The sequence below is a fragment of the Rhinoderma darwinii genome, chromosome 9 (genome assembly GCF_050947455.1).
Source record: "Rhinoderma darwinii isolate aRhiDar2 chromosome 9, aRhiDar2.hap1, whole genome shotgun sequence".
Classification (NCBI taxonomy): domain Eukaryota; kingdom Metazoa; phylum Chordata; class Amphibia; order Anura; family Rhinodermatidae; genus Rhinoderma; species Rhinoderma darwinii.
This window is the reverse complement of record NC_134695.1, coordinates 43,337,872-43,359,245: the sequence shown is the minus strand read 5'-3', so window position 1 is coordinate 43,359,245 and position 21,374 is coordinate 43,337,872. Positions and strand designations below refer to the sequence as shown.

Below are 21,374 nucleotides of genomic sequence, written 5' to 3'. Positions count from 1 at the left end.
AATTTCAAAATGGCAGTCTTCAAATTGGCCACTAGAGCAGTCAATAGTTTGTTTTTTGGATCTCACTTGTCAGCTTTTCTGTATAGGCTGGGATAGGGTGAGGAGTCATCTCATTGTCATCAGTGTCGGTGAGTTAATGGCAATTCTATTGTATTACTGGAAGCCCAGATAAGGCAGGTACACAGATAAGGCTTTGTACGCAGCTCCACTTACTATTGACTGTAGTAAAGCCCTTTTACACAGGCCAATGATCGGGTAGTACGAACGCTCATTGGCGATCATTGCCCTGTGTAAACAGAGCAGCCTTCACCCGACAAATGAACGGATGCTCGTTCGCCAACTGATCACATCCTTTATGCAGCCAGAAAAAAAGTTGCTTATCGGCAGCGCGTCTCCCCATGTAATCCGGGAAACCGCTGCCAGCAAGGTGCAAAATGTATGTGGAGTTCGCTTCTTCCAGCGTCGTCCCTCGATGGCGCTGCTGCTAGGCATTGCCTCAGCCAGTCTTCTCCTTCCGACTCCGCACTTCTGATCAGCTCCATCAGCAGAACATCCATGGCGACGGTCCAATCTTCAAAACTGGTTGCTTGACCACGACGAACTGCTCCTTTTATGTCCAATTTTCCCGCCTTTAGGATTTTATCAATGACCAATCATCTGGCCTTCACCAAATCTGCCTGGAGATAGAATCTGCCAGAACCTGCTCATGCAACTGCACAGCTGACCTAGGTCCAATCAGCTGGGACCATCTCAAAACTGCCCAGAGACAGAAACATCTGGAAACCGGCTCGTGCCACCAGTACAGTTTACCCGGCGGATACCAGGATGGTAAGTACCATTCTAATATAAAATAACAAATGGAGAAAAGAGGGAAAGGGGGGAAAGAAAAAACATACCAAGCAAAAAACACATTTTATTAACACCTTATGGTGGCCCCTGACATTAACATTAATCAAGTGTCTTGATACTCTTCTGTGAGATTCCAGCAAGCCACGAGTAATCTCGCGAGATTACGAGGTATACGAGATTTCGTTTCCCTTGCTGGAAATCTCGCAGAAAAGATTCAGAAGTGTCAGGATTCTGAATACACATCACATCCAGGCTGGAGGTCATGTATATTCATTATCAGGACACTGTTCCGACAGTGTTGTGGCAGTGGAATGGCTCATGGTGGGTCTGGGTATGCGTGTCATGAGGTTTTCATGGTTTTCTTTTGATCATTACCATACATGTCATTGTGGTCCTATTGAAGGTAAAGGTTATATAATGTTGGTATAAGTATAGTAATACTCATGGTACATATTTCATATATATTGATATGGTATGCATAGTATCACCATTGTTTGCCCTGCCTTATAGTCAACACTGTCTATCTTCTGTACTGATTGTACATTGTTTTTATGGGTGTTAATTTTTAAAGAGTCTTGACCTAACTGTGTTGTTTGTCTTTAATAAAGTCTTTTTGTAATTTTCTACAATAAGATTGCTTTGGTCTTATTGCAGCATCTAGGGATAATTTTTTGGTGTTTATGAAAGTAAAAACACGCCCACTTGGGCATTAAGCCACTCATTAGCATAAACCAAAATCGCTAATAAAGTGGTGAAAATAGATCGTTTTATTAAATAAAAAGCATTGCTGTCATCTACATTACAGCGCCCATCTCCTTATGTAGGAGACAGGGCACTTATAATGTGGTGACAGAGTCTCTTGAAGAAGTGACATGGCACTCCACTTCTTTTTACAAGGCATATTTTAAATTCCGCAGCGTAAAAGTACGCCTTAGGCCCCGCATTCACATCGTGTTTGTGCTCTCCGCTGGGCGTATACATTTTTAAACACTAAAAAAGTATTGAAACGTATACATAGACTAGAATGGGTCAAACGTAGCCCAAAATAACATCCGTTTGGTCTATGTTTGTCATGGTTTACATTGGGATACTGTTTTTTTTTATTTTTTAAAAGTACTGAAAAGCGTAGGATGACCCGCTTTTCTGTACTTCAAAAAAACTTATACGCAACGTGATGTTTGTTTTTAGCATTGATCTCAATGGATGACGTATGCAAATTTACTGCTATGTTTGTATCTGTTTACATGTAAATCTATCCCGGTTTTTTCATTATTTTTATTTTTTTTTCTCTATGTTCACTTAAAAAAAAAAAAAAAGTATACTTTGTCAGTTTGTTTTTTTTTACCTAAGAAAAACAAAAAAACACCGTATACTGACGTATGAGTATATGCAAAACATACACGCGATAGAAAACGGACTGGAACAGAAAATGGTACACGTTTTATATACGTTTTCAATGGTCTACGCTTTTATAAAAAAAACTTGTACGCCCGACGAATGGCACTAACGCGATGTGAATGGGGCCTTATATGACGTGTATTTCCAATTGCAATCAATGAAAACTTTTTGCAGGTGTATTTGAGCGTAATCCGAACGTTTTATGCTCCAAGATACGCCTGAAAATAAGCTGTGTGAACATACCCTTACACTTGCCACCCACCACATGCACCACTGCAGCCAGCCATCTTTCAACAAGTCATAGCCGCGCTTTAGTCACAGCAGCCCTCCCACACTAATCCTAGCAGTCCACCCCCTAGTAGTCACAACTTCCCTAGTAGTCACAGCAGCCTTCCTCACACTAATCCTAGCAGTTCGCCCCCTAGCTTCCCTAGTAGTCGCAGCAGCCCTCCTCACACTAATCCTAGCAGTCCGCTCCCTAGCTTCCCTAGTAGTCACAACAGCTCTCCTCACACTAATCCTAGAAGTCCGCCCCCTAGCTTCCCTAGTAGTCACAGCAGCTCTCCTCACACTAATCCTAGTAGTCACAGCAGCTCTCCTCACACTAATCCTAGCAGTCCGCCCCCTAGCTTCCCTAGTAGTCACAGCAGCTCTCCTCACACTAATCCTAGCAGTCCGCCCCCTAGCTTCCCTAGTAGTCACAGCAGCTCTCCTCACACTAATCCTAGCAGTCCGCTCCCTAGCTTCCCTAGTAGTCACAGCAGCTCTCCTCACACTAATCCTAGCAGTCCGCCCCCTAGCTTCCCTAGTAGTCACAGCAGCTCTCCTCACATTAATCCTAGCAGTCCGCTCCCTAGCTTCCCTAGTAGTCACAGCAGCTCTCCTCACACTAATCCTAGCAGTCCGCCCCCAACTTCCCTAGTATTCAAAACTGCCCCCCTTTACGGCCCCTGACAACTTCCCTAGCAGTCACAGCAGCTCCCAATAGTCAAAGCCCCCACCTTCCCCACTTCACCGAGTCACAGCAGTCCCCCGTCCGTCCCCCCCATAGCCATTAGGGAAGGTATAGAAAACCCTTGGCTGTCAAAGATGCGGTTGACCACTGTGGAAAGCGGAGAGACGCAAAGGGAAGACATCCTGGATTCCTTCTTTCACATGAGGTCCGTAACGTGACCACTTTCACCTGCTCACCGCTGTAAGAACTGGTCAACGCATTGTGGACACCTGAAAATGGGACAAGGCTGAGGGAACAACCCCCTGAGGCCGACCGACTTGTGGTGAGGAAATCGAATAATTACAAACTTGTGTGTGGTGCATAAAACTCATGAAACCGTGTGTAAAACCGTCCAGTAAACGTCTTCATTTTTGTTTGGCATTTTTTTAATCTATTGTCGGTTTTGCACAGAGTTTTTCTTCGCTTCCTCATGCCATCTGTTTAGTATTACCTTTCAAGTTTACATTTGTTATAGTTATTATGTTTTATTGCCCAGTTGGCCACGTGCCACAGAGCAGTGAACCAGAAAATGTTTCTAACACACATTCTTTTCAGTTGTGTCCACTTTAATATTCTAATCCTATATGCTATAGTAGCACTCCGAAAAACAGGACTATTGCATTTCATATATCGGCCATGTAATCCTTCCACCGTGGAGACGGACGTATTCCTCATTGTATTCGGTATTTTAACAAGAACGAATCGTGGCCAGAGGCAGATCCTAGTTGTGTGTGAGTGCTACAATTGTACCTTGAATTGACCTAGTCCACTGTAATACTCTTCCTCTTCTCTTTTTAATCGATTGTTCCTCCAGTTATATTAATTCTATATTGGACCTTTCATCTCATACCTGCAGACATTTTTCAATAAATAATTTTCCTATTGAAATTGAGGACCTGGAGTCTATTAGTAAATATTAGTTTTTTCCATGGGGAATACAATGTTATGTCATATTGTAGTACTCTGCGTTGTTCTGTTCCTCTTATGTCTGATTGGACAAAGTCAGATTATGGAAAACATGCCCCATTGACAAGGGGAATATTAATACCCAGTTGTCAATTTTAGTCATACATTTCCAGGAGGAATAACAGAGGAACTGAACAAAGAGTTTTAAGAAAACCTACTTCAGTTATATCATGGGCTCCTTGAATCTAATTGAAAGTAATTGGGTGCTGCCCTGCACGATGCGTGGTTCTGGGTTCAAATCGGACCACGGAAAAACATCTGCGTGGAGCTTTTGTTCTGTATTTGTGTGGGTTTCCTCTACTCCCACACTCCAAAAACAGATAGGGAATTTAGATTGTGAGCCCTACTGGAGGACAACTTTTGTACAGCGCTGCAAAATATGTCATCGCTATATGAGCAACGTAAATAAGGCAGGGCTGGCCAAATACCAGGAACTGCAAGTAGAAATTTGCTATTGGCACCAAACATTTTGGTATATTTTCTATTCATGTCTATAATCTGGGGTCAGTAAAAAAAAAAAAAAAAAAAGTTTAACTCCCTCCTGCAGAGGTGTATCTGGTACACTGTATCCATTTCATGGGATCTAATTCCTTATTCACACGAGTGTGTCCAGTTTGCATTTCCGTGTGTCTACCGTTTTTCTCATCCGTGTTCCTCCTCTGCAAGCACTTCATATTTTTGTTTCACCCCCCCCCCATCTGCGTTTCTTTAACGTGAAAAACGCACCGCACAATAATGTCGTCCGTCTGCTGTCAGTTATTTAAACAGGACAGCACACAGATGTGAAATACCTTGTGTGAATAGGGCCTTAATCACACAGATGTGAAGAAAAACTGACAGCTGGACTGATAGACACAGGCCGCGTGATGTACAATTCGCGTGTGTCTCGGGGTGAAGCTCATTTAAGGCGTCTACTACCTGTTTAATCCATCTCATCCGGTTTTCCAGCAGAATACTTGAATGGGTTCCTAGACCGCTGTGGTGTTCACCACGGGGGGTAATTACTCGTTTTGTTGAATAGTCCTTTCTTGACTTGTTCTGGATTAATCCCCTGTGAATGAACTTGCTGGACCTCCATCTCCGGCTTGTCTAAACCACTTCTTTTTTTTTTTTTTTTCATCTAGGTGGACTGCTGCACTACATCTTCATCATGGAAGAGACGGAGAGCCAGGCTGTGCCGCTTACTTCCTCCAGCCCTGGAGATGTTCCTAATAATAAATCCACCACGGGCTCTGAGAGTCCAAAGAACGTCATGCAACTCAAGAAAGAAATCTCCCTTCTCAACGGAGTCTGCCTCATTGTGGGCAACATGATCGGCTCAGGGATCTTTGTGTCTCCTAAGGGAGTCCTTATTTACTCAGCATCTTATGGACTATCGCTAGTCCTGTGGACACTAGGTGGCATCTTCTCAGTCATCGGGGCCCTGTGCTATGCAGAACTTGGTACCACCATTCCCAAATCAGGAGGCAGCTACTCCTACATCCTTGAGGCTTTCGGGGGTTTTGTTGCCTTCATCAGACTCTGGACTTCGCTGCTGATCATTGAACCCACCAGTCAAGCAGTTATTGCGATCACATTTGCGAACTACCTGGTACAACCCATGTTCCCCACATGTGAACCTCCCTATGTGGCATCTCGTCTCATCGCCGCTGCTTGTGTTTGTACGTATGTTGTGGACTATATATATTTATTATATATGCTAAACGTATATAAGAACGGGGTAACAATTGCAGTGTGAAGTGCTGTTTTGACTGGCAAAATTACGGATATCCTACAGAACCCGTTAAAGTTAATAGATTTTGTCGGTTTCCGTTAGGCGATGGATCTGGTGCTGCAGTTTTTCCCGTTATTGTGTTCCTCTGATGGAAATCGAGTGCAGATATGATCAGAGACCAATTCTGTCAAACCAGATTACATTCTGAGTTAACGTACTGTACATCTGTGTTGTATGATGTTTAGATTTCTTTCACACATATTGTTACAAGTTATTTTACAGTAGTAGTTTGGTGTGTAGGCCTTTTGGAAATAAGGGAGTATTTGCGGGAATTGCTACCTACTATATATAATAATATTTGCTGCTTTCAGTAGTGATTGTGGTGATCTGGTCATGTAACTGAACGGCTATAAGGAACTTCAAACACAACGCTTCCCCATGGCCAAAGGTTGTTACTTGGCAGCTTTTATCCTGCTGATTTACAATACATGAACGGGAACTTGAAATTGCTACATCCCTGCATTGGAATTATTATTGCTAAAGGAAAGTTCTATTCCAACTTGCAGCATTTATCACCTATCCACTGGATAGGTGATATATCCTGGATGGGTAGGGATCTGACTTGCCTCCCCCTTCAATCGCAAAATAGGAGGAGTTTGAATGGACGAGAGGGCGGGCATGCGCGGTGCCACTCCATTCAAAGTCTATAAGGCGGACTGAAACAGCCGAGCACCGCCGTCTTGCAACTGGGGGAATTTTGGACCTGGGTCCCAGTGTTCTGGCAATTGGTGGGGGTCCCAGCGGTCGGACTTCACCGATTTTTAGCAGTCATCACTTGTCCGGTGGAGAGGTGAAAAATGTTGTAAACTAGAATACTCCTTTTAATATCATTCTATGTTAATTCCAAAAACAATCGCACTTCAAGGATCACATTATTTGATCTTACACTGTACTCTAAAGACAAGGGCCCCTTTCACAGACCATATCTAATTTTTTTAAATAAAACCTCCGATGGAACCCCTAAACGGAAAGCCAACGCTGATGTGAACAGGCCCTTACAGAGTGCCAAACAAAGTCTGAGACCCCATGCACATGGCTGTGCCCATAATCACTGCCTGCGATTGTGGGCACTGACGGCCGCCCGCATTTTTGGGCCGTGCTCACATACATAGGTCATGTGCATGGGGCTTGACCCTGCAGTTATTCTCCATTCCACCTGTCCCCTACTTCTTAACAAAATACATTTTGTAGATTAGGGGATAGTTTGTTTTGTAGCCTGTTACCATGGAGACCTGTAGGTCTACATAAAAACGCTAGACTCCGTTAGGACATTTTTAACGAAGACTATTTGCAAAGTTGCTTTACGTTTTAGATGCATTGGATAACCAACAAAAATGGTTGCAATACTGGACCTTCCCTTTTAAGGCTACATTCACACGTTGCGTATCTTGCTGCGGAAAATGTGCAGCAAAACCAGAAGAAATTTGCAGGAAACGCACCTGAAGTTGTTTTTTATTTTGTTTAATGCCTTTTTCGGTGCAGTTTTTAAGTTTAGATGCGTAAATCGCTGCGATTTCATGCTGCGTGTTTTGGTGCGATTTATTTTTGTATATTTTTTTTTGGCAGAATTTGCAAGCGAAAATGCAATATAAATTGGCGTGCTGCAGGTTTTTAAATCTGCACCTCAAGTCAATTTACGTGCGGGAAAATACAGCAGCGTGTATGAGTTTTCCTGGAATCTCCTTGACCATGCTGGTACTGTATTGCGCTGCGGTTTTGTTGCACGCAAATACGCGTGACAAAACCGCACGTAATATGCATCGTGTGCATTGACCCTTAATAAAGAAACTTCTTCCACCCAGGACTCCTTTTTACAAAAAAATTCTATTTTCTTGCTAGTGCCAGTATAACTGATGTGGACCCACTGAAAGCTTCCAAAAAGTCTAGAGCAACGCTTGATGCAATACTAGATTGCTGGAAGGTAGAGGCGGCTATATATATATTTTTTTATTCATTTCCATTGAACTCTATGGAGGGTAGAAGACGTAACTGATTCATCTATCGGGCACTGGTGTTGCCATACTGTATATAAAACTTTAAGGCTATTGTGAACAGGGCCTTGTGTTTTCTTATATATATAGATGACCGTGGGAGAGCCGTTTGCACAATATCTATCTGTCGTTGAGTAATAGGATGTTTATAGCTATATATATATATATATATCCCAGACATACCACATACCCAGACTCCCAAACAACCAGCCGTGTGCGCGCGTCTGTCCATGTGGAGGATTAACCCTTCATATGCTGGGTTGTTTATTAGGCTCCAGGTATGAGATGTTCGTGTTTGTCACAGATTACAAGATGCTATAAAGCAATTTTATGTTTATTCTAATTGTATATATTCTGATCCCCAGGTATAATCACCTTTATAAACTGCGCGTATGTGAAATGGGGGACGCGGGTTCAAGATCTCTTCACTTATGCCAAAGTCATTGCGTTAATTGTTATCATTCTAACAGGCATTGTTAAGTTGTGCCAAGGTAAGGATTTTCGTGTTTGTCATGTGATACTTTGAGACAATATTTGTAAGATATTGTATGAATCGGTCTAACTGCTGTTTTTTGTAGTAATTGGTTTATGTAATAATCCAGTAAAACTAACACTGCTATTCTGTTTGACAAGCATTTAAATACAATAGAGGACATTAGTTGTCGTCTGTTGTATTTGTCATCCCTGCCATTGCAAGTGACGTACGTTTATCCTAGTAGATGACAGATGTTTGAAATCAATGGGATTCGTTTGCAAAAGATGGATTAATGTAGACAAAAAAAATGACTGATCAGAGCCTAACCTTTAAGGGGTTGTCTCATCAGGATAACCCCTGATTATATGCCCTTTTAAGGCAAACTGATGTCATAGAGGGAGGACTTCCCTGTGTGGGACCCCCTTGTATGAGCCAGAGCAGCCACTAACAAGCATCGGCTTTCACACTGGTGGACTTGAGCTGTCCGTGTGAACAGGCATTTATTAGAATGGCTGCCATGTAACTACATTAGCCTTGCAGTGGTCACTGCAGACTAAATGATCAGCTGACTACAACTACCCCCTGCAAAATCAGCTGTTTTGTATTATGAGACCACCAGCAATCAGATGACTTTCACACTGTAAAATATAGGGTGAGCAAGACCACTGTGCACTTGGGATGGGAAAATACATGACACCATAACATTAAATAGAAAAACACTGGGTAAAACTGACATGGAATAGAACCTGGTGATATTAGTCAACCGTAAACTTAACTGCAGCAACTAGTGTCAGGCAGCTGCTGCCAAGGCAAAAAAAAAAAGCATGGGATGCATCAAAAGGGGCATAGATGCACGTGATGTTCTATTACATTATAAATCTCTAGAAGAAAGACCTAGTAGAGCTGGAACAGTCTGGCTACCAAAGGGATAAATGGCAGTACCCAGAGAGTATCAAAATTGGGGTTCTAAAGTTTGGGAAAATACAGATGAAGGATGACGTGACAATATATGAAAGCTCAATGCAGAGATCTCTCTCATGATCTATTTCTACCCAGGACTGTAACAAGGCGGCATCCTCCACTTCTAGAGGAAAGAAGGTTTCTTCACAAACATAGAAGGGACCTGGATGCCTTTCTTGAGTGTAATAATATTATAAGTAAAGGATATTTGAATAAATCCCTGGATCAGTGGCCCATCTCTAGTAATCTGATTGCCATATTTGAAGATGGGAAGGAATTTCACCCTAGGAAGAAGAAATTTGGCTCCTGGATTGACTAATGTCTTTGTTTTCCAACATTAGTGTGTGTGTGTGTGTGTGTGTGTGTGTGTGTGTGTGTGTGTGTGTGTGTGTGTTTGTTTGTTTTATTTTTAATTTGTCCTTCTCTGCACATCTTCCTAGGACACACACAGCACTTTGAGGATTCGTTTGCTGGTTCTTCATGGGACGCGGGAGACATCTCCTTGGCTCTGTATTCTGCCCTCTTCTCTTATTCTGGCTGGGACACGCTTAATTATGTAACTGAAGAAATTAAGAACCCGGAAAGGTAGTCCGAATGTTTAATCTATACCAGATTTGGACACCATGTGGTTTCTTATCTGGGAGGCCTGCAGTTGGCCGGACATGATGAGTCCCGTGACAGCTAGAGAGCAGTTTGTTTAACTCCTGCTTCTAGTATATATCATTGCGGGTCATACAGGCTGCATGTGACTTACAGGCTTAATATGTGGTATTGTTTATTTGTTTGCTGAAAAAAACAAACGTCCTGCTGTGTCTTGGGGCAGATTCCATGCGGATCAATGCAATTTTCGCCGCTTTTTTAAAATTTTACAGATCAGTAATTGTACCAAACCCACCAAAAGAGCCTCAAAAACCACCTGCATCTGAACGGCCTCTAAAAGAACGTTTGGAGGCAGATTTTATTTCTGCTTAACAAGTGCGAAGTGTGAACTTACACTAAAGATTTGAAGCGACTACAATAGGCACGTGCAGTAGAAAAGGGGTTACGATTTTACAATCTTGCAGTGCTGTGTAATTACTTTATATAAAGCCTGGTCCACCATAACACTTCCAGTAATAGATATTGATTTCTCTTCTTACAGGAACGCTCCACGAAAAACAGATACATGGTGTCTTGTCTGGTGGGGCACCACTTAGAGATTCGAGAACACCACAGGAAAAAAAAAATCATGCACCGCCCCTTCAGGTTCTGCAATAACACCTTTTTGTATCTGTTTTTCCTGGAGTGTTCCTTTTTAAAGAGGTATTCCCATCTCCGACATTTTAAAGCATAGCCACTAAAGCCCCCCCCCCCCCCAATCCGAGCAGCCCTGTCCCACCAGGAGAGACAGCGCATCCTGCCACCGACTATATAGAGAGGTGGTCACGCACGTTTGGGCTGCCTTTTCATTCGATCTCCAGCTGGATGATGCCAATGATGACTTGGCTCTTTCAGTCATACGATTGGCCAACTCGCCTAGCAGAATTTGGGTCGGGGGACATCTGGACTTCCGATAGGTGGGATTCTCCAACTTTTAGATAAGGCATACCCTATGGACAGGAATTGGCCTGAATAGGTCAAATATTATTTCACTATAGATTTGGTCTGTCATCCAGTAACTATTTTAATAACTTCATATTTGTACTTTCAGGAACTTGCCATTGTCCATCGGGATTTCCATGCCAGTTGTTACCATTATATATATTTTGACCAATGTGGCTTATTACACGGTGCTGGATTTCAACGCAGTTGTCGGCAGCGATGCAGTGGCTGTGGTAAGTAAAGTTATTGTGTTATCACGGTTTTCTCTAAATGATGATGGGGTTTCATAGTTTTCAAAAATAAGTCTATAAAGCGCTCTAAAGGACATTTTTAAAGTATATGTTCACCTTCAAGCACCATTGGACAGTTCATATAAATATTCTACATTAAAAAGTTGAATTACTTTTGTAAATACATCGTATTGCTTATGTTGTACTGATCCTGGGTTATTCTCCAGAGCTGCACTCACAATTCTGGTTATCCTTGGAAATGGCTGAAAAACTTGTCATAACAGTTACGTTAGAGCTACACCCCATTCCAAATTATTATGCAAATGTTATTTTTCGCTGATTTTTCCTAAATAGCCGATGCAAATGACAGTCCGTATAATCTTCAAGCCATCAACCGTTGGAGTATAATGCAAATTTTATTGAACAAATCTCCTAATAACATATTTTTTTTTTTTAGAAGTAAAAAAACTCAAAATGCACTGTTTCACATTATTATGCACAACAGAGATCAAACCATTTTAAAGGTTGTAAAGAGAACTAAAATGGTAATTTGTTGAATTTGCAGCATCAGGAGGTCATATTTACAGAAATCAAAAGCTCTTTCATTAAAAAAAAAACTTAGCAGGCCAAGTTACATGTTAACATAGAACCCCTTCTTTGATATCACCTTCACAATTCTTGCATCCATTGAATTTGTGAGTATTTGGACAGTTTCTGCTTGAATATCTTTGCAGGATGTCAGAATAGCCTCCCAGAGCTTCTGTTTGGATGTGAACTGCCTCCCACCCTCATAGATATTTTGCTTGAGGATGCTCCAAAGGTTCTCAATAGGGTTGAGGTCAGGGGAACATGGGGGCCACACCATGAGTTTCTCTCCTTTTTATGCCCATAGCAGTCAATGACACTGAGGTATTCTTTGCAGCATGAGATGGTGCATTGTCATGCATGAAGATAATTTTGCTACGGAAGGCACGGTTCTTCATTTTGTAATACGGAAGAAAGTGGTCAGTCATAAACTCTACGTACTTTGCAGAGGTCATTTTCACACAGTCCGTCACCCTAAAGGGGCCTACCTGCTCTCTCCCCCCATGATTCCAGCCCAAAACATGACTCCGCCACCTTCTTGCTGGCGTCGCAGCCTTGTTGGGACATGGTGGCCATTCACCAACCATCCATTACTCCATCCATCTGGACCATCCAGGGTTGCACGACACTCATCAGTAAACAACACGGTTTGAATATTAGTCTTTATGTATTTCTGAGCCCACTGCAACCTTTTCTGCTTGTGATCATTGTTTAGGGATGGCCGAATAATAGCTTTATGCACACTTGCAAACCTCTGGAGGATCCTACACCTTCAGGTTCGCGGGACTCCAGAGGCACCAGCGGCTTCAAATAACTGTTTGCTGCTTTTCAATGGCATTTTAGCAGCTGCTCTCCTAATCCTACTAATTTGTCTGGCAGAAAACTTCCTCATTATGCCTTTATCTGAACGAACCCGTCTGTGCTCTGAATCGGCCACAAATCTTTTCATAGTACGATGATCACGCTTACGTTTTCTTTGAAATATCCAATGTTTTCATACCTAGTGCAATATCTTGGACAATTTCACGCTTTTCGGCAGCAGAGAGATCCTTTTTCTTTCCCATATTGCTTGAAACCTGTGGCCTGCTTAATAATGTGGAACGTCCTTAAGTAGAGTTCCTTTGATTGGGCACACCTGGCATACTAACTATCACAGGTGTCTGAGATTGATTACAATGATCCAAAGAGCCCTAAGACACAATACCATCCATGAGTTTCATTGAAAAACTAATAATTAAATGTTTATGACACTTAAATCCAATGTGCATAATAATTTGGAACACGGTGTATAACGTAGGACTGATGGCCCGGAGGTCATACCACTACCAATTGTAATGAGATAGTAATATAGAGTGACATTAAAAGATAGGAATACCCCTTTAACTTCTGCCACATCATCAATATACCGTAAAGTAAGATTTTTGGCAACCTCTGCATCTGCTAATCTGACATATGGCAAAATATTCTCATGCCCAAAAATTACTTGATAGATCAGTAATCCAAACCTATCCAGTAGTGGGCCAGATGGCATAGTTGGCAACCCCTGAATGTGCCCGTGCGGGCATTCAGTATGCAAAGGCGCAATGCTGTTCAGGAGTCCTTCAGAGGTTCCATTGATTTCAATATTTCCTATGACGATTCTGTCAGATTTACGTAACGTGGCTTCACACACATGACCGAGTGTCATGGCCCTTTTGTAACAGACCTGGTTGGCTTTGAGATTCATTGACCCTCATAAATGGAGGATTTATCTGTGAAATGCCTCATTTGGTCCATGACGTGGGAAGCATCGGGTAGTATTTTTTAGTATGTGACACCGGGAATCTTATTGGTTTATAGGAATGTTGTGTTTTTTAGCTTTTGATAACTTCTTCTGTTCCCTATTCTTGTGATACTCTGATGACTTGGTCTACGTGCACAGACTATACCACGTGTCCGGTGGAGTTTCACACACGTTTAGCTTTCATATTACATCTAAAATATCTACAGTGTTGGGAAGAGATCACATTACAAGATGGGACGCAGATTCCTTTCAGTACAGGACGCGTGGATTTGTTTCACAGCCAGAGGGGTTTGCAAGAGAATTTGACTTGGTGTTTAGCATGTACAGACGTTTAATATGCATTTAGAAAATATTCTTCGGCTGCACTTGGGCTGGAGAAGGGTCACCTGGTTTCAAAAAACATATTCGGGAGTACGGAGTTAATGGAGGGGCGTCCCGCGTTCATGAACCCCAACTATTATAGCGGAGAGCTCTTGCTCTGCGAGACCCGGCAGAGTCTGTGCATTACATGGATACTGACTGTATAGTATTTTCCTCACATACGTTTATGGCAGACCGTATGCATAGGATATGTCGTAAATGTCTGATAGGTGGGGGTCCCGCACCGACCCCTGTGCCAACAGACGAGATGGTGCCTCACCAGATAGGATGGTCCTGGAGATAGGTGTGGGTCCTGCACCTATCAGACATTTGTCATGTCCTGTGAATCTATTTATTATGGGAATAACCTTTCATTTCTTCAGCAGAGGCGCTACAGGGGATCTGAACCATGGGGTTCACAGCACCGACACTATATGATAACCTTATATTTTCTCCTATTTCCGGCAGCATGTTAACTACAGACTCTTATCTTTTGTTGCGGGTTTTCCCCATTGAATTGAAAGGGGAGGTAAACCCCACAACAAATGGCAAATGTTGCGACACTTTGAGGTGGAAATTATGAGATTCCACAGCAAAAATCGCAAATCGGGGGAAAACAAAAACAACCACCCTTTTAGTGTGTGTGTGTGTGTTTACCCCATGGGCGTTGTCACCAGAGATGCATTCCTCTGTTCAGGCCAGCCTTCTGGAATGACGTATCATCCCATGTGTCACATGGGTTGCAGCGTCCTCTCAGGAGGCCGGACGGTATAGCGAACAACGTGCCGCTATGACTAAGTCTAGGGGGTAAGTATTAGCTTTTTATTTTCCTCGGGTGGAATACCCTGTAGATTCTAGGTGGGAACTCCGCCTCATACTGCCTGTGATAATAAAGAGATGAATGCTGGGGGGCGTGGCTTAGCAGCGCATGTGAGAGGAAGCATAAACCGGAGCTCCCGCTGCCGATATCCTACAGAACCATCCTAAAGACTCACTTCTCCTACCGGAGACATACCTGAGGAGAGAGGGGAAATCGTGGTGATCAGGGAGACAAAATTCTGGACGCATCGGAGGCTGTGATGACCCGATCCAGGAGATCCAGGACGGCAGAGGACGGTGAGCTGGGGGCGCAAGATGGCGCTGACATGTGCTCATATGCAGTGAACAGGGATGTGAGAGGGGCGGCGGCATCGCGGCTGGAACGCTTTGCCAGAAAAACCCCTGTGAACAGTGATAAGAGGGAAAGGATGGCGGATGGAGGGAAGGAGCAGACTGGCCGTTCTGGATCTAGATTTGAACCGCTGCGAGCGCAAATGGAGGCAGAGGAGGAAGAGAATGGGGAGACTGTTGCAGATGACTTAGGAGGAGGATTGGATCGAGGTGTACAGACCCTGGACAAACCGGGCCCAACGCTGGCAGATGTTTTTTCGGCGGTAAGCCTGAGCAATAGCACGCTAGCTAAACTTACCTGCCAGGTGGGGGCAATTAAGGAAGATTTGTCCATAATACGGCATGATCTTCAAAAAGTGTCGGAACGCACGACAGCGGTGGAGGGTCGAGTCAGCGAAATAGAAGACAGTATGCTGCCTATGAGAAGAGACGTGAATGCTGTGGCGGTGGATGTTACGTATCTTTTAGCAAAAACCGATGACCTGGAGAACCGCTTGCGTCGAAATAACGTCAGGATGGTGGGCATCCCTGAAAAAGTTGAGGGGTCCAATCCAGATGCTTTCTTCGAAAAATGGCTACTGGAGGTTTTTGGCAAGGAATCGCTGACCCCACTGTTTGCGGTGGAAAGAGCTCATAGAGTGCCCACACGACCGGGCCCACCTGGGAGGCCACCGAGACCGGTGCTAGTGAAATTGCTTCATTATAAGGACAGAGATCTGATTCTTCGACAGGCCCGAGAAAGGCAAGATATAAGAGTGAACGGGGTGAAAGTGTCGTTCTATCCAGATTTCTCTGCGGAGATACAGAAACGGAGGATGCAATTTCTGGACATTAAAAGACGACTGAGGAATCTTCGAGTTCAGTACTCCATGTTGTATCCGGCTAAGCTCCGAGTGGCGGCATTAGGATCCGTACAGTTCTTTGAAAATCCGAAAGATGCGTTACGGTGGTTGGATAGTCACGAGGCTCGACTACGACATGATCCGGAGGAAGCGGCGGCGTGATCAACAAATGGATGGGTGAAGTCGGGACTCTGCTATGGTGGAAGGAAGAGGACTTGCGCAAGAATATAAGGCATTATTTTCTGCATTTATATGTTGATTTTTGTTAAGATGATGTCTATATCTCATTGTTGGCGGGAGGAGAGGAAAGATGCTGTCAGTCTAAAGGCAGAATTGAATGTAGGAGTCATAAAAATGTTACTTGTTTATTGAGGAGAAGGTGGCGAGAGGTTCTTGGTTTTGGAGGTTAAATTGTGGAAACAGATGGATTTCTACAATGTGAAAGGGAAGCTGTATGGTCATGGTGGTGAAGTTTTCTTCATCAGCCCAGGCCCTCTGAGGAGGGTAGGTTTATGGAAAGTTGAGTGGGAGGGGGTGGTGGGAGGGGGGATGTTTGGGAAGGAAAGGGAGTTTGAAACGCAGTACGCTCTGATTGTCATTGGGAGTAATGGAAATAGCCACTGTCAAATGCAAAAAAGATTCAGATGGGGGGTAGGGTAAATCTTCTGTCCTGGAATGTGAGAGGTATGGGGGAGGTAACAAAAAGGCGAGCTATCTTTGAATACCTGAAAGGACAGTCTGCTGGAGTGATGGGTTTGCAGGAAACTCATCTTACTATTGACACGGTGCAGCAAGCGCATAGGGTTTGGATTCGACATAGTTTTCACTCCTTTCATTCTACATACTCAAGGGGGGTTAGCCTCCTGGTTCATAGGGATGTGCCTTTTAGCTGTATAGATTCCTTTAAAGATAGGGCAGGTAGATATGTTGGGGTACACTGTAAATTGTTTAACTGGGAATGTATAATTGTGGTGTTGTATGTGCCTCCCCCGTATTCTGTGGGTCCGATGAGAGAGGTGCTGGAGAAACTGGCTGGGTGGCCTATGATACCGACTATATTGATGGGAGACTTCAACAACATAATGAATAAAGGGTGGGATAAATTTCCAAAAGGGGGAGGGGTGGGAGATATTGGCCTGACGAGATTCGGAAAGTACATGATGGAGGCTGGGTTTACAGATATTTGGCGGGCAAAATGGCCCTCTACTACGCAGTATTCGTGTGTATCATCTACATATGGATCATTATCACGAATAGACCTAATGTTTAATAATGGAATGGGGATGGAATGTGTGGAAGGGGTGGAATACTTACCACGGGCACTGTCTGATCACTCCCCAATGTTACTTAAGCTCCGAACAAGCTCAGAGATGGGGGGGTTGAGAATGCACTGGAGGTTAAATCCGTTCTGGATACGGTTAGTGGGAGAGGAGATAATAAATATGAGTCTGCAAGAATACTTTGAATTTAATAAGGTACGGTCCCTATGGATATTTTATGGGATGCTATGAAGGCGACTATAAGGGGAGTGTATATACGGGAGATCTCGCTCATTAAAACTAAGTCGCGACAAATGGGTCAACATTTGACAGATAGGGTCACAGTAACAGAGGAGAGGCATGTTACTAATAACACTGCGGAAACACTAGCCCAATGGAAGGTTGCTCAGAAATTGCTTAGGGAACATCAGCTGGAGCAAGCGGCTAATAAAAGACTATTCTTACAACAAAAATACTATGAGGAGGGTGAAATGGCGGGCAGACTGTTAGCAAATATGGCACGGCCGATGCGGGAAAGTGCGTTTATTCATCAGCTGCAGACAGTGCATGGGACTCTGGTTGGAGAAACAGGGGATATATTAGAGGTGTTAACATCATTTTACAAGGAACTGTATTGTACTAAGGTGGACTACTCGGAGGATCTGCTGTCAGAATATCTGGCAGAAATGACATGGGTTACCCTGGGGGAGGAGGAGAGAGAGGGATTGGAAGAGCCAATTACGCTAGAGGAAATACAGGAAGCGTTAATTTCTATGGCAAACGAAAAGGCTCCAGGGATAGATGGTATACCAACTGAATTGTATAAAGCATATGGGGAGACGGTTCTGCCGGAGTTATTGGAAGTGTTCCAGGATAGTTTCACCAGGGGGCGTTTACCGCAGACAATGTATGAAGCTGTTATAGTCGTAATCCCCAAGGAAGGGAAAGATCGGAAACAACCTGACTCATACAGACCGATATCTCTATTAACCACGGACATTAAAATTTTAGCGAAAGTACTGGCTAATAGGCTGTCGCGAGTAGTGACTAAAATTGTGGGGACAGATCAGTCGGGATTCATGCCATCGCGCTCTACGGCAGTTAATCTACGTAGACTTTTCCTGAATTTGCAGACAGATGCTCCGGATGCACGGTGTAGAGCAGTGCTGTCTTTAGATGCCGCCAAGGCGTTTGATAGTGTGGAGTGGGGGTATCTGTGGGCTGTCTTGGAACGGATTGGCTTTGGAAAGAAATTTATAAAATGGATACAATTATTATATAAGGAGCCGGTAGCTAGGATAAGAGCAAATGGAAGGATGTCAGATTCCTTCAGACTGGAGAGGGGGACGCGACAGGGATGCCCACTTTCGCCACTACTATTTGCGTTGGCAATTGAACCCCTAGCCAATATGGTAAGACAGCATCCAGGGATAAAAGGGTTTCGGTGTGGGGAGCTGGAGGAGCGCATAGCATTATATGCGGACGATATCTTGATGTTCTTGGGGGAAATAAATTACTCATTGCCAGTAATAATGAATGTATTGGAGCGCTTCGGTAGATTTTCAGGACTAAAAATTAATTGGAATAAGTCGGTGTTGTTGCCACTCCAGCCAGTAGATACGCCGTTGGTGATTGGAGGAGTTGAGGTACCGTGCGTACAGAAATGTAAGTATCTGGGAATCATGATATCGGCGAGGGTGCAGGACTTTATTGAACTAAATGTGATGCCATTGTTGAACAAACTCACGGATAAGACCAAAATATGGCTCGGGCTACCACTGTCAGCACTGGGTCGAGCAAATCTCATCAAAATGATTCTGATGCCCCAGATTCTTTATGTGGTGCACAATGCCCCAGTGTGGTTGCCTAAATACTGGTTCAGAAGAATCCACAACTTGTTTAGGGACTTGGTGTGGAAAAGGGGGATCCCCAGGATAAAACTGGATAAACTACAACTACCAGTGGAACAGGGAGGGTTAGCTATTCCGAATGCATGGATATATTATCTAGCGGCCCAATTACAACACTTTAAGGGCTGGAAGAATAGGGAGGAGTGGGATTCTAGTGGGAAACTGGTGTATTATATGGGTCAGAGAACGGATGTATTAGAGGCCATGGAATCTCATAAATTAAGGAGGGAGGCAAGAGGAAAGCCGACTTTACTATTAATACATAGAGTTTGGTGGGAAAGTAAGAAATTATTGGGGGCCACGGGATGCTCCAACTATATGCCTTTATGGGGCAATCCATACCTATGGGAATTTAATATGCTGGAAGGATTTCAAGACTGGGAACAGGCGGGGATTAGATATGTGTACCAGCTGTATGAGGGAGGTGTTCTTAAGCCCTTTGCTCGAATACAGGAGGAGTTTGGACTCCCACACCGACTGTTCTACCAATATCTTCAATTAAGGCATGCGGCGCAGGCTCAAGAGAGACTGGTGGATTTGAGCTGTTCCACCATGGGAGGGATGGAGCGGGTACTAGGGGCAAAAGACACTAAAGGGATTATCTCGGTGCTATATAATACGCTACTCTCTTGTTTTCTGGGAGACCCGTTGGTGGAAATCAGACGTAAATGGGAAGAGGATGTAGGACCCATAGGGGATGAAGACTGGGAGGAGATACTGGGATCATCTAAAAAACTCTCTATTAGTGTAACGCACAGGAGGTCACAACTTTTTCTATTACACAGGGTGTATAGGACGCCTAAGGTGCTATGGCAAATGCGCATTAGATCAACTAAGGAATGTCCCAGGTGTATGTTTGATGGGGCGGACATAAAGCATATGTTTTGGAGCTGCCCGCTGCTAGAAGGCTATTGGAAGGAAATTAAAAGTGTGGTGTCTAAAGTATATGGGAGAGATTTCCCAATAGAACCTAAAATATTCTTACTGGGCTGCATTGGGGAGGAAGGAGGGGATGGAATGGAGCTAATGTCTATTAAAAAGATTTTGTATCATGCTAGGAAACTAATCGCAAAATATTGGCTGCAGGCGGATCCCCCGGAGGTAGCTGAACTGGTTGGGTATGTTAACCACACGGTATCACTGGAACAGCGGATATATCTGAAAAGAGGGACAATTCAGAAATACGAGAAACAATGGGGTAAATGGGTACAAGCCTATGGCAATGCGGATCACTAGATAAGATTTGGAGGAGGGATGGCACATATACATGTTTAAGGTCTGGTGAAATATCGGTTTACTATGAAAGAGACACGGAGGAGGAGTGGTGGAAAAATCAGGGAAGAGAGGGAGTACTGCAAGGGAGGGGGGTAGTTCAGTTGGAGGGAGAAATAGGTGATGGTATAACCAAAGATGTTGTATACATGCCATAAAGTACTTGAAGAAATTTTGCACTACTTAAGTGATGTTATGTTAATTTTATATGTTTTCTGTAAAGTACTGTAAGAAATGTAAAGGCTGTATAACTGATGTTGTATTATCAATAAAAACTTGTTTGATTAAAAAAAAAAAGAGATGAATGCTGAGAAGTGATCTCTACAGCACAGGAAGGGTCCGTTTATTGTGAAGATCAGTGGCGAGAGTGAAAACTGCAAGTTTTTTTTTTTTTTTATGTAGCTAATGACCTAGAGAATGTAAAAAAAAAAAATCACCAAAAATACATAAGATGTAAACCTAAAAATTTTAAACCATTGGTCATTTTCTGATGGCACATTCCCTTTAATAAAAATGGATTGTTCAAAGCGTATATTCCATTTAACTAGTGGGGATGTAGCGGACTGAAAACCGTTGTAAATTGTATGGTAACCATAGTGAAAGAAAATGTCTATCTTTAGTTCCGTGGTAAATGTTTGTTTTTGTTTTTTGTTTTTTTTTAAATTTACACTGATATTTTTTTTGTTTTACTCTTTGCCAATACAGACATTTGCCGACATGGTGTATGGCATGTTTAGCTGGACAATTCCTTTGGCTGTGGCCCTCTCCTGTTTCGGTGGTCTCAACTCCTCCATCCTTGCTGCCTCTAGGTGAGAACATAATATGAAGTCTGTTTTTAACATAAGTCTGAAATGAAATATAATGTATTAAGCAAAGTGAAGAGTAAGGCTGGGCTCAATCTATCTGTACTCTACAACTCCTCCGTTCCCCGACCTAAACTGCAATCAATCTGCATTTTGTCACTCGGGCTTAAAC

The 21,374-nt window shown here is 43.3% G+C and overlaps 1 protein-coding gene across 2 annotated transcripts in view; it reads left to right on the top strand.

Moving 5' to 3' along the window:
- SLC7A6 (solute carrier family 7 member 6) overlaps window positions 1-21,374 on the top strand; it is a 38,650-nt gene that overhangs the window by 4,443 nt on the left and 12,833 nt on the right. For both annotated transcript variants that reach the window (XM_075837569.1, XM_075837570.1), the window contains exons 2-6: window positions 5,332-5,868; window positions 8,338-8,463; window positions 9,848-9,992; window positions 11,098-11,221; window positions 21,105-21,208. In XM_075837569.1, coding sequence (XP_075693684.1) covers window positions 5,358-5,868; window positions 8,338-8,463; window positions 9,848-9,992; window positions 11,098-11,221; window positions 21,105-21,208 — 1,010 coding nt within the window. In that variant the 5' untranslated portion in view covers window positions 5,332-5,357. The remainder of the gene's footprint in view (window positions 1-5,331; window positions 5,869-8,337; window positions 8,464-9,847; window positions 9,993-11,097; window positions 11,222-21,104; window positions 21,209-21,374) is intronic.